The sequence below is a fragment of the Corvus brachyrhynchos genome, unplaced genomic scaffold, assembly GCF_000691975.1.
Source record: "Corvus brachyrhynchos isolate BGI_N302 unplaced genomic scaffold, ASM69197v1 scaffold53, whole genome shotgun sequence".
NCBI classification, from domain to species: Eukaryota; Metazoa; Chordata; class Aves; order Passeriformes; family Corvidae; genus Corvus; species Corvus brachyrhynchos.
In genome coordinates, this window is record NW_008237681.1 from 1,994,467 (window position 1) to 2,009,021 (window position 14,555).

Sequence of the window (14,555 nt, forward strand, 5' to 3'; positions counted from 1 at the left end):
CCCATAAAAATCCAGCATTTTGAGTAATTTTCAAATGCAGATTGTGGTCAAGGAAATAACCCTGTTACAATATGTTACTTATAGATCACTGTATGATCATGTTCATAGCTTTTTCTGTTTATTTGACAGATGGAAATATGTTTTTCACCATTTTATAATTCTGTTAGCACAGCAGCAGATATAACAAAGTAATGGAGGAAAAGATGAGCTTGTACTTGCTACACTCACTCATCACATATTTCTTAACTATGTTTATATCTTCCTGGAGATAAGGTAATGTGTAAGGCAAAGTATAGAGTGAATTAGAGATTTAGTTATCTCCCTTGATTTTTCCATTTTAGAAAAAAACCCCCCACCTAGCACAAAAATGCTTATATTTTCTACTCAGATATTCAATTCTGTCTCTGAAAAGCGCATTACTTTACAAAGACTAAGGTTTTTATAGTATGTTTTATTGTACAGAAGGGTTTCTGTTATTTAAAGACCTTGTGGATGAAGGACAGTAATGGGGAGTACAGGAGCTAATAGAACTAACGTTTATGATTAAGTGGTTCTGAAATGAATTTTAATGGAAATATTAAAATCTTTACACAAGAATTTTTCTACGTATTTTATTAATGGTGGGAAGCATGACATGTTTTTTTTTGTTATTGTTAATTGGGGGGGTACTGTTTTTAATATTATCTCTTACTATGGGTTAAATCGTAAACGATGTACCAGCTGGTCTTTGTGCTACTGATGACATCTCTTTGAGCCAGGAGGTTCAGCCAGTTATCTTCCTACCTTATAGTCCTTTGGATACTGTAGGATAGTGTGTCAATGTTATGTTTAGGTTTTTGCTTATGCTTTGTGAGATATTTAGAAAGAATAAAAAACATTAAAGAAAAACAGTAATAATGAGATTTTAATTATAATACAGATGAGAAAACATTAACAGAAAAGATGTAGTTATTTTCAAATGACTGGAACACAACACATTTCAAAGATGAATGTCGTAAATAAAAACATATTTTCTTGATAACGGTTTGAAGAAATATTGAAAGTTTCATGTTGCAACTGTAAATTTTCATTTAGTGTTATCATTACTATTCATTAGTATTGTTATTAAAATACAGTTTTATTGCTTTAAGCTACTAAAAAATGTTCTGGAATCATAGCCATCAAATTCCTTCAGAGCTGAACATCAGTCTACTTGGTGTTTAGTCATAAATCATTTCTAGATGCACGGGAAATGGATATAGGACTTACTATAAATTGCTTCTAGCTCCCTTTATTCTTGGAAATTATGCCCAATTTCAGTGAATTAAAATAAAAAATTAAAAGAACCCCAACTCACAGTATTTTTTAAGGGTGTAAACTTGCACCTCTTTAAAAGAAATACAAAATTTAATGCAAAAAAGATTTTAAAAGCATGAAATTAGTGAAATTAATCAACATATTTAAGCAAATTTAAACAAAAATATTAAAATCAATAAATCAAAGTATTGTAAAACATTTAAAAAAGTGCTTCTTTGCACGGCAGTTGTGTTTTACTAAGAAAGAACTGCTTTAGAAATAATAAGTCATTCTATGGCATTTTCTTTGAAGAAGAGTGTTGTGTTATATGTTTATGTTAGCAGGCCAATAGTACTGTGCAAGGAAATCATAGTAAATTATCAGGTTCATTGGAGTTAACAGATTTAAGACACTTTTTAGTACATGCAGCACTGTCCCTAGCAGCTTTCCTGTCCTACACTGCATACAAAATATTCTGGGGATTTAAAAATAGACCTAATAATATATTATTACTGTTACTAAACAGCTACCTAGGGTGCCTGAAACAACAATCACAGACTTGTTAAAGTATTTTAGATTGGAAGGGACCCCTGGAAGTATCTAGTCCATCCTGCTTCATGCAGATAGAATTACATCTGGTTGCTCACTGCTCAGGGTTTTGTCTAAGTCAGTTTTGAATATCAAAGGATGGAGATCCCACAACTTCTCTGGGCCCTCTGTAGTGCTTGTCTGCCTTTGTGATTGAAAGTAATAGTAATAATAATAACAATTGTTGTATCTATCCAGACTTCCCTGTGGTTTAGCTTATGTCTCTTGCCTCTTGCTCTAACACTGTGCACCTCTGAGAAGGATCTGGCCATGCCTTCCTGTTATGCAGGTAGCAATCAGGTCTCTGAATAGGTGGTCCAGGTCCCTCTGACAACAGCCCTGCCCCATGTATCCCTGAAATTCATTGTTCAGAAACCTTTGGAGAATGCACTCTCTCCCGTCATCTAGGTCGTTAATAAAGACATTAAATAGTACTGACCCAATATCAGTCCTTGGAGGATGCTACTTCCAGCCATCAGCTGGTCTTTGTACTACTGATGATATCTCTTTGAGCCAGGAGGTTCAGCCAGTTTTCTTCCTACCTTATAGTCCTTTGGATACTGTAGGATAGTGTGTCAAACAAAAGCCTTGCTAAAATAAAGCTACCCATAGGGTATACTGCTCTCTCCTTGTCCTCAGACAGCAGTCTCATTGTAGACACCAGTCAGCCTAGTCAGGTAAAAGAGCTGTTTGGTTAATCCATCCTCACTGTTCCCAGTCACCTTCTTGTCATTTTTGTGCTTGAAAATTACTTTCAGAAGAGATAGCTCTATTATTTTCCCAGAGACTGAGGTGAAGCTGACTGGCTATCAGCTCCCTGAATCCTCCTCCTTGCTTTTCTTGGATATTTGTGTTATATTCAACTTTTATCAATTTACAGAAACCTTCTTTTGATCCTTTTAGATATGACAGATCGTGGTATTGACCAACTGAATCCCTCAGACCCTTCTCATTTGGTCCCATGGGCTTGTGTACATCCAATTGGCTTAAATGCTTTTTCACTCTATTTTCTGCTATATGGAAGTTTTTCATGCTCATAGATTCTACAGGTAGGCTCAGAGATCTGAAACACTTATGGCCAAAGTTTCTCAATGGAAATGAAGGCAAAAGAGGGACCAAGCATCCCAAACGTTTCCACCTTGTTTGTCACTAGGTTGCTTAGTGGGTCCACATTTTCCATAGTCTTTTTTTGTTGGTCTTTCTTCTGCCTTCCACATCCATTGCTAGTTTCAACTTTTTCAGCTTCTGCTGAGGTTTGGCTTTCCTAACTCTACCCTTTGGGCAATGTCTGTATTCTTTCTGTGTAGCCTGCCCCTGTTTCCTACATGTAGGATTGGGCTGTTCTAGTGCTTTGAGATGTCCCTGAAGATTAGCTTGCTTTCCCAAGCTTTCCCTTTACCTTCCACAGCAGTCTTCTGTGAGATTCTACTGGGAAGATCCCTGTACATGCTGAGTTCTGCTCTCCTGAGGTGCTGTTTTGTAACTATACAATATCGCTTTCTCACTTCTCTCAGGATTTCGAACTCCACAGTCTGATGGTTGCTGTAAGATCAAGAGGCTGCCGTTGATCTTCACATCCCTGCCTCTTTCTTCCTTGTCTGAGAGCAACAGGTCTGGCAGAATACCTTTCAGCTCCATCAAGAAATTGTCATCGGCAGATTCCAGAAATCTCCTGATTGCTGGACTCAGCCATATTACCCCATCAACAGATATCAGGGTGATTAATAGACCCCAATAAGTGTCTGGAATCATGAAGCTTCCTTCATCTGTCCAACAAAGGCTTCATTGACTTTCTTTCTGGTTTTGTATGGTTTATAGCAGTCATCTATCACAATGTCACCCATGTTGGTCTGCTCCTCTGATCCTCACTGACAAGCTTTTGACTACACGTCAGGAGTCGGACTGCAGCCTGACTTTAGCCTTTCCTCCTTAGTGATAAATACCTAATTAGGTATGTCCCCTGTCCTTCACATTTGACCCCAGTGCACTGTGGTCACTTTCTCAGTGTGTTCAGAGTTGGCCCTAATAATGTTATTTGTGCCCACACAAACGAGCAACAAGAAGTAATAGCCCAAGGGTTAGGATGAGTCTTGGTAGTATCTCCACAATGTCCTGAATCCAAGCAACAGACATCACATTCATCAAATTGATCAAATAGATGGATGTCTCTGTTCCCTCAGCCTCAAATGACTGTCAGCTACTGCATCTTACCTGTGATGTGAACACTTGTTTCAGACTCACCTGGCTGTGAGGTGTCCTCCATTAGGCTTTGTTCTTCCTCACCTGTTCCTAGGTCACTATACCTGTTCTGCAATTATTCCTCTGTAGTTAGAGGAAAAGCCTTCCTTCCCTTGGCAGAAGTCATAAGTCTTCAACCCACCTCCTCTTGAGAGCCTTCATTCACTGCTCCTTTGAGGGCAAGCTCTAGATATTCCTTTTTCCTTGCATTGTTTTGAGAGTGTTGTCTCTGTGAAGATCCTGACATTCTCCTGTAAATCCTCCTTCACATCTGCTTTATTCAGTGGTGCAGTGCCTTTGACCAGAGCACAGTCCCCACAAGGGAGGCCATGTCTCCCCCATCCCAGGAAAAGGCCCCAGGCACTCCTTAGTGTGTCTTGGATATCACAGCTGCAGCCTCCAGTAGCAGTTCTGTTCGGGTCAGTGTCAAGGATAACTGTTCCAGTGGGTGCTGGACACTGTGCCATGGTGTGTCAATACCAAGGCTGTCCAGCATCAAGCTGTCCCAGGCAGGATGAGCGAGCAGTGCTGGCTGGAATGACAACAAGTAAATAGAGAATGTTCTTTCTGTAGCTGCTTGACTCCTGATAAAGAGGCATGTCCAGATGTAGTGGAGGTCATCTCACTTCTGTCTGATGTGATGATGAAATGCCTGGATGTTTTATGCACCTCTCATCTCATGTTGCAGAAGAAACTGGATCGGCAGAAGGGACAAACCCAGTGGTACTTCATGGAGGCTAATCGAAATGCAGTGACCTATCACTATCAGCTCTCCATTTTATCACAAGTAAGTACATGTATTAGGCTTATTTTTTGTTATCATTGTTTGCCATATCTGAGAAAATAAGGTGCAACAAAGCAGAAAATAAATCAAAATGAAAAGATCCACCCTCCTGTAACATTCTTCCATGCAGGCTTTAAAATTTATTTTTAACGAGGTATTCATTAATTTTTTTTTTACATTCTTATGCAGGAAAAATGACAGTATCTTAAAACCCAATGTCATTCTGTGTTGGAAAATGGCATTGTTATGGAGGTTCTTACAGCTTTGATAATATCTGATAACATTTAATTATTACTGCACACTTGTGAATGGTTTGTGAATAGGAGAATATACGCTTGATTAGGGTGATAATCTTGTGTATGATTCATAAATAGTGACACCTAGAAAATGGAACCTACATGAATAAAATTTTTAATTACAGATTGCAAAATACAGACCAGTGATGCTGATAAAACATTTGCTCATGCTTTCTAGCTCTCTGATACAGTTTTGCAGAAATACTTCTTACAGTTCTTTCATTTGCTTCAGGCTGTGTTTTAAGCACCTTTCATGAAGTACATTAGTATTTTACATAATAAACCAAACTCATATATGATCTCAGAGAATTTATTTTAAAAATACAAGGACAATGTTTCTGTGTAGCAAAAGTGTCCTTTGAAAATTGTTATGATAATTGGAAAATAAAGTTATAATTTACACAGCCACTCTTGTCTGTTCAGATATTGCATCTCTTAGATTCCTGTTATCAGGGCCCAGCAGTTTGTACTGAAGAACCTCTGTGTAGGAAAAAGGTTTTTTAGAACACTTGGTCCCGAACATGCTAGTCTTCACCTTTCAGACATAACACTTGTATAAATAGTTAATTTTTTTTCAGTAGTTTTCTTACCTAGCAGTCTAAGATCATTATTTATATTACACCATTTTTTCAGTAAAAAGAATGCCAAACCTTCCAGCAAACTGTAAGAAACCACTGCCTTTTGAAATGTAAGAGGTATTGGGATGAAAGAAGGATACAGAGTAGGATTTGTAACTTAAAACACTATAAACAATTTTTTTCCATGTTTTTTTAATTTAAATTTTCTTAACTTAAAGCTTTGGAAGCTTGTTGTATGTCACTATTTTTTTTGTATCTTGATATAGTCATTCTCTTGCCTAACTGTGATGAAATTTGCAAAAAAATGTGCTGTAGATGGAAAGATGCTAGATTTGGGATTTTGATTCAGTTATCGTGTCTTTGAGAGAAGAGTGCCCTATCCAGATATTTGTGAGATATGACTGAAATGATAGTTCTACATAGAAGTTAGAATACTTGTGTTTTGTATAAGTACTTGGAAAATACACCTATCTACAAAACTGCCTGTGTATTTTGGGTGGTAATGGCTAGTTTTCTCAAGGAAGAAACACTGCAATTCTAGTTCCGCTCCAATAGATATTTTATTATGCATATTAAAGGAACAAGAGGTTCTGACAAAGATCCAGAACACTGAAGAAATGGAGAGGAATAAGACTTAGTAATGAGAAGTGGGAGACCTAACTTTGCAAATTGTTGTAAATAAGAATAAATCAGGCTAGGATCTTTCAAATTTCAGAGGCATGTTACAGGGCTTAAAAACAGGAGCCATGTTGTTTCATTCTTCCTGGTATTTAGGGAAACTTTATAAAGTGGAAGGATTTCTAATAAAGAGAATAATTATTACTGAAAAGTTTTCCTTTTGAAAAAAAAAAGGCAATGTTCTGACTAAAAGTGCTTGGAAGAATTTCAAGCAGCTGCTCCTGAAATAAAAAGCTCTGTGAGATATAGACAGCCTAATTCATCTTAGTCAAGGCCCCAGCAATTCCACACCCAAGTAATTTGTCATTTTTCCATGGTGTCAGAGAATTCAGTGTTTCTGCCATGTAGTTCAATGTTTTGTTGAAGCCAGCTAGCTTATACTTTGCTTTTTCTACTAAAATGTGCTTATGGCCTCCTTTTTCATCCCAGTTGTGTCATACTGTGAATGTTTCTGGAATAAGGACTGTACTCTGTCCTTGTTTATGGAACTAAAGAACAGAGATCTTTTGGAGACAGAGTGAAATTTGTTTTATAAGTAGTTTAAGACTAGTTTGGAAGCTGTTAAATAGGCAGTTGAAAGGCAGGTCAGTAGATGATGAAGTATAGTTAGCTTGTGTGGTACATACAGCATAAAATCCATGCTTGAAAATATTCCTAGTAAAAAGAATCGTCAGCAGCTCCCCCCACAAATTCTTATATTTGCCAGTTTTCCATAGAAATTGTTGTTTATGTTAGAATAGAAGCAGATGTAAGGGTGGCAGCTGTTTGATAGAATTAGTGTGTTCAGTTCTGAAAGGTTAAGGTTGCTGACATAACACAGGGAACAGAGGACCCAAACGAGTAACTAAAATGGCAGTAATTCTCTCTCACATTGCACCTTTCACTTCAACGTGATCAATATTTTATTTTCATGCTCTAGGTAGGAAGAGGTGGAGAGGAAAAAGGTAGTTTGTGTAAGGTCACCAAACAGAACAGTGTCAAAGTTGAGTTTTCTGTGTTCCAAGGCAAACATGAGTCTCAAAACAGGAGTTTATCTAACTAATAAATTATCTTTCTAATATTTTCCTTTGAAGAGATGAGCATGTAGCCAAACAATAATTTGATTGCTTTTTTGAAGTATATAAATTTGAAAAATGTATTTTGTCTGTTTAGAAAGCAGTGAAAATAAGTCACTTCTATTACTTTGGAAATATGTGTTTTGTTACATGGGCATCATCCATTATTGTTTCCTTTACTGCATATATCCTGAAATATTTTAAACTTTTTTCTCATTGCCACATTTTTTAATGTAAAATATAAATATACCTAAAAGAGTATAGAATTATGAATATTCAGTTCAGTCTTGTCTTTTGAATGTGGTAGAGAACAACATAAATTTTATAATTGGAGTCCATCAGCTAAAAAAATATAACAAAATAGGAGCCATTTGTACCTTCTGCTGCTCTCAGAGAATATATCAAAAATGGGCAGACATGGTAGACTACCTGGATGGTCAGAACAACTTCTTTTTCTCAGTTTCTGTAGTTCTGATCTGTGCATATGGCACATATATTCTGTCACATTCTTTCTCTATGCCTCTCTGTGTTCTTTGGGAATTGAAGCTTATTTTCATTTTTGTATCAATAATGTCACATTCCATTTTTAAATTTAGTATGCAAATCCATGTATTCAGATCAAGTTCCCAGTTACACAGAGTAATGGGAGACTACAATGCTTAGACAATGGGAAAAATAGGTCCAACCTTTTTTTCTGAGTGTAGTCTGATCTATGGAGTGGCTCCCCATTCCATGTAAGTCAGGGCTAATTGGAGTCAAAAGTCATTAACAGTGCTTGGTCTGAGCTGGTTCATTTAGGTTGCCCTTAGCTGAGTGCTTTGACCTAGTGTTCAAATGCATGAGAACGCTCATTAGCAAGGCTGCTCTCTGCGTTCTCCTGTTTTCGCACTTGAACTGGTCTTTCCCTAACCCAGCATGCTGGAGAGATGGCATATAGAGCACAGCGAGTCATCTTCCATCCAGATAGGATTTTTAGCTGCAGGTCCACGCTGGCCCTCCCAGGCTAGTTCTGTAGGTATCAAGGTATTGTGCTACTGGACTAGGTTGCTGCTGCTGGAAAACATACTCTGATTATTCTTCTTGCAGGCAGCTTGGCTACAGCCTGTGCTAGGAAATCTGCCTCTCTCTCCTGCACAAGCTGTTCAACTATTTGTTGGCTGAAAATAGTAAAAGAAGCAGTGTAGCTGTTTTCAAACTATATCTAAACCACTAAATTTAAACTAAAGAACCTGACCAAACCTGAAATAGCTGATGCAGTTTCCTGGTGTATCTGTGGCATAAACCTTCATACTCCACTTCTAGATGATTGGCTTGATTGTACTTTGTCTTTTCTGTATTGGTTTAGAAACATGAATGATGTATCTAAACTCTCAAGAAACATTGGGATTTCTTTTTATGTCCCTTCTGTCACAAAGACCCTAATGTAAATAATTGTGAAGCACTCCGTGCTAATATCTGTAAATAGAGCATGTTACTGTTCTCACTCTTCTTCACCCACAGGAAGGGATTATCTTTATCCCAGTTGTTTTCTTCATCCCCAGGAATGTGTGGCCAAAGGGGGAAGGATTAAAGATCATGGCTGAAGAAACCATACATTTGTAACCCTGCAGGGTACTGGCAATTCTTGTAATTCAAAGCAGCTGTTCCTTTCCTCCAATTTTTAGAAGAGATGAGGATCACAGCTGTATGAAAGACAAAGAAACACAACATAATCTAACTGCTTTTTCACCCAGTCATTTCCCCCATGACCAAATTCAGTTCTGCTCTGCTGGCAATTGTTGTGCTAATAATCATGTTAGTTTCTAAGCATCACCACATGCATTACAAAGTAGTACTTAATTAGCAATTCGATTTGAATTAATCAAGTTTTTTTGTTAACTCAGAAAAAGACATAAAGATTGGATTAATGTTCATTTTAATTTCCTTTTCCTTTGTGTTTAGAAATAGATTTTGTGCCATTCAGTGCATAAAAGATTTTCTTTCTTAGAACAACTGTGTATGTATGCAGCAATTGTTTTAGTATTGGTTAAAGCAGTGAGTATGCTTGGCTTTAAAACACCTACCATGCAACAGGTTATTAATATTTCAGAAATATATTCCAGTAATTATGCTAGGCTAGAATTTTAAAATATTTTTCTTAAAATTATCATTAAAATTTATTAGATTTTTATATAAAAGTATGGATGATCGTAACTGTGCACTGCTGCATACATATCCCTTTGGAAATGAGAGAGGACTCAGGAATGTCGTGAAGACTTAGCATTCCACAAATTGTTTTCTTATTCTTCCGCCTTTGGCTCCATTGATTTTTTTTTTTTTTCTGACACCATTCTCTTCTGCTGTTTATGTAGCAGGTACTAGAATTTGTGTCTAAATGTTAAAAATGTTGGTGTGATAAAAAGAAAGTAACCATTTTACATTTTTACTGTTTGCGTTCGGAGAGTAAAGTGACAATGCAAAAACTGTTTTGCAGGTATAATTTTTTTTAAGAGTTGCAGAATAGAAAATAGTCACCACAACCAAGTTAGTACCTGTGAAAATGTATTATTGAACTCTTAAGGACAAATCCATGACATGCTTAATTCAGCTTAATTTGTTAGTGCATCAAAAATTTTTAACAGCATTGCAGAATGTAAAGGAGGAAGAGTTGTCAGAGATTATCTTGTCCATTTCCAAGCCATAGAGTTACCTGTCACTCCTGACAGATATTTGACCAGTCAGTCCTAAAAACGTCATGTTATAGAAACAGTTTGGAAACAGCAGAAATCCAAAAACTGTCTTTACCATCAGGAATCACATGTCTGATTGACTCTTTTTTTTTTTTTTCCATATGAAGACTACATCTGCAGTTAGTCTGATGCTTGCAGAAAATTTTGTTCTTTGCTTGAAAGAGTATATACTTTATGTATGTCTGGTTTCCAGGAGATATTAGATGGACATATGCTTGTGCATATATGGGAAGTGTATGATGCTTGAAATTTTCAGACCCAATCTTAAATGTCATATAAGGGTTCTGATAGCACTGAGTGCAGAATATCCCCAAAAACTGTTTGCTGAGCACATTCAAACCTGTTACATAGTGTATGAACACATTGTACTAGTTTGAAAACAAACTAGTGGGAGATACCAAGTCAGAATAACAATTTAATAGGGAAATAAAAGGAGGGGGGAAGAAAAAAAATAAAGGCGGATAACACTGGGTTAAACTGACAGAGTTAGGATACAACCTGGCACCCTGTTAGGCAGGGTGGTGGTGGCAGTGTGGTAGAATGGTGGCTGCAGTCCTCCCGAAGCGGTGATCCTGTAGAAAAGGGTCTGCTCCTCCTCAGAAGGTCCAGTGGTGGCTATGTAGCTCCTGTCCTCTGGAAATCCAGGGGGAAGGTTGTCTCTGGTGTTCAGTCTCAGATTATATCCACGATGGGATGCTTGGTTCCTCCCTCTGGGTGGAGCATCTCACAATGGGGTAATGACTCATGAGGCCAAGTGTTGATTAGGCTCATTAACAGACGATAGTCTGGAGGGAGTTATCTCTGAGTCATGCGGCAGGACAATGATGGGCCATTAACAGAAAGATAGTCTGGGGGGAGGAGGCAAGGAAACACTGCCCCACCTGATTTCAACAGCTCCTGAGGATGGTAATAGAACACACTGCAACCCAGGACACACATATTTCTCTTTGCAGGATCCCAGATAGATGCAATAGTTAAACAATTAATTACTGAAAATTTCCTCCCCACAGTGGAAATAGGTAAAAGTTCTCTAATTTGTTGTATCCCCACCCTGTGGCTTTTTCTTTTCTTTTTTTAGATTTAATTTTAGCTGAATAATAAAAAATGTGGAGACCGAGAAGGAAAGAAATGAGAATAATCAGACATCTACAGAACATGACTTAAAACATGATTTTAACATGACTTGACATGATTTTAAGTGTAGTGTTCAAAATTGGACCTAGTTACTCCAACTGAGAATCTTATTGGTACCAAGTAGAAACAATACGCAAATCTTCAGAATTATTCTTTCCTTTATATATCCAGTATCATGTCTGCCTTTTCATAACAGCATGGTATTGTAGCGTCATATTCTGTTTCTGGTCCAGCAAAATCCCTATATATTTTGCTGCAGAGCTTCTGTCACCTGTCCCTCTCTAGTCTGTGCATTTGTATGGTTGTTTCTCCTTGCTTATAGAACTTTGCATTTTCCCTATTTAAACTTCATCAGTTCTTTTAGTTTGCCCAGTTTCTCACAACCTTCTTTGACACCAATTGTCACTTTCATTGACACAACTCTGTGTTTGATGCATATGCTGCAGTATGATATATGATGTGAATGTATCACAGCCTGGGCACCTTTAATAGGCACTCTATCTACCCATTATGCAGATTATCATTGTAATTCAGTGACAACATTGAGTGGTTTTGCAACAAGGTCAAAAAGGAGCCTGATAAATTGTGCTTGCTACCCATTTTCAGTTTAAGAAACACTTAAAGCAGTTACCAAGTTGAGTACAATTTTTATGGTCGATTACTCAGCCAACTGATCGTGACTTTGTCTAGGTTACACTTCTCTAGCTTTCTTCTAAGATGTCATGAAAAAAATTGTCAAAAGCCTTACTAAAACCTGCATATGTAACATCTACCTCTTCCTAATGCACAAGAGATGTTACCCCCTTACTGAAAAAGATATATTGGTTTAGCCTGTTTTTTTTCCCTGACAATTAATTTCACGTTAGTTATTACTTATTTTATTGGTAACTTTAGGGTTTTATGAACAGTTTACCAGTGGAAATAGGTTGTCTTTTTTTTTTTTTTTAAATAGAAATTCAATTGACTAGCATAATGGTGTAATTGTAAATGTCTCTAATAAAGAAGATTAATTAAACACTGTTTGCAAATGCCACAAGAGAGCTCTATATTTCATGAAGACAGAAAAGTTAATTCTTTTGGACAGCAGTATGACAAAACAAAGCTAAACAAAAGATCAGTATCTTTATTTTATTTAAGCCTACTTTTTTTTCCTAGAGACTTTTAGATTCCTGTTGGAACTCAAACCCAACAATTTAGGTTTTGCTTTTCCAAAACCAAAGTATATCTCAATTTTACAGTATCGATGGTTACCAATGAAGAGATAGACAGTACGAGTATACAGGATATGATTGAAGACAGAAGAAGTTTTCTTCGTGGCTGGGACACAAATTTCCAGAGGTGCTTTTGCTCATTAATAAAGGTAGATGAATGCTGGAAAAAAATGGTAATTGGTTCATAATTTGAACATTTTTTGTAGGGGGACTTCTTCCCTTATCTTTCCTTTTGAACTTTTTTTTTTATACAAGAAGGCAGAATTTGTTTTAACAATCAGTCTGAAGAATGGGGAAACTGAGGTACTACTTTATAAGGATAATGGGAAAATAAACTGGATCAGCTGATGGAGACTTCAGAAAGATTTGTAAAATACTGAACTCTAGAATCAAGTGTAGGTATGAGCACAGTTCAAATGAATAAATATCAACCCAACTCCTTTTTAAATGTTTGAGATATTTTGAATATTCCGGTTTCATAGATTTCTTTGAAAGGTAAGTATCTGTTTTTCTCCTTATCTGAAAGAAGTCTCTCTGAGACTTCAAGGCATATGAAAATGATTGTTTCAATGTGTTGGAGAGCACTTTTCTCGATGACCTTCTCAAAAAATTATGTTCTTTATATCCTTATATCCTTAGGTAGGTCCTTTTGGTTCCTTTCCTATGGTGAGCAAAAGTGACATTGAACTTGCATCCCAGCCTCTTCTAGTCAGGGTACTTTTGTTCTTCTAAATCAGCCAGTTGTCCTACTCAAAAGAGAAAAAACAGTATATAATATTGCTTTTGAAAATTATTAGCTATTTTTTAGGTGGAGTAAAGCATGTCACAGAAAATGTATTCATTACTCTCAGATTAGTAATGAAATACTGTAGTTTTCTATGTTCAGCTATTATGTAAATGGATAAGGCTTTATTTATGGTCAGATTATAGCTTTACAGTTTATATAACTGCTTTAACGCTCTAGGATATGTTTCACTGATCTTTGAACAGTTTCTATAGCAGGCCTGCCAATTATTTTAGCGTGAGTTTTATGGAGTTCAGTTCAGACATTTCCAACAGGTTTCCTTTCTTGATGGGCAGTGAGATCTGACACCAGTTGGTATCAGGTCTCTTTTTGATCTTTTTTTTTTTCCCCATCAGCTCCACCTGATTTACAAGTTGTTGTTAACAAGTAGTCTTTTGAGTATGAGGTTCAATACTGAAAATGTTGAAAGGAGGTTTAAGTTTGAAATGTCCATGCAGTTTGACCTGTCTCTCTCTTTACTTTGATTCCTTTGATGGGGAACAAGTGAACTGGTTCTCTTCAGTAACTGTGGACTGACTGTTCAGGGCACAAGAAGTGTGTTCATGTGTGCCAGGACTGGAGTGCTCTCTTAAAGTAAGTTTGAGAGTCATTGTTAGTGGTTTTCATGCCGTGCTACACTGCAGTCACTGCTATTGTGGTGTCTTGGACATAACCTCAGTCCAGTACTGAAGTATAAAATGACCTTTTCCCACCTGAATTTAAAGGGAAAATCTTGACAAGCCATCTCTTGGCTTGTTAAGTTATAGATTTGGGAATAGAACAAAGGATGGGGAAGTAGTTGAAGCAGACCATTATGCAGGCAGTGGTCTGTGTAGTCAGTGCTCAGGGATGCAGTAAAGTTTCTGAGAAGAAAGGATTTCTAGTGCATTCACTCTGTTGTGTCCTGATAAAGTCAAAATACTTCATGGGAAAAACTTGGAAAGAATGTTAGATACAGGACAAATTGTCTTATACAGAATTGGTAAGAATATAAGTATTTAGGAATGTATTATCTCCTGAAATTACTTTAATATTAAAGATGCTAGTTTGTTTAATCTGATATATTTATATAATTTATCTCTTTCCTCCTTTATCATGCTTTACTTTGACAAGATAGAATAAAAAGAAACATGAATTTATTTACATACAACAGAAATAACAGAAATAATAAGTGAAGATGTGGAACAATAAGAGATCATAAAAAG

General features: G+C 36.7%; 1 protein-coding gene across 1 annotated transcript in view; it reads left to right on the top strand.

Annotated features, from left to right (window-relative positions):
• The window catches only part of NEK10 (NIMA related kinase 10), a 99,867-nt gene that overhangs the window by 52,769 nt on the left and 32,543 nt on the right, over nucleotides 1-14,555 (top strand). Inside the window, 1 exon segment of the mRNA XM_017732066.1 lies at nucleotides 4,675-4,889. Within this exon segment, the coding sequence (XP_017587555.1) occupies nucleotides 4,675-4,889 (215 nt within the window).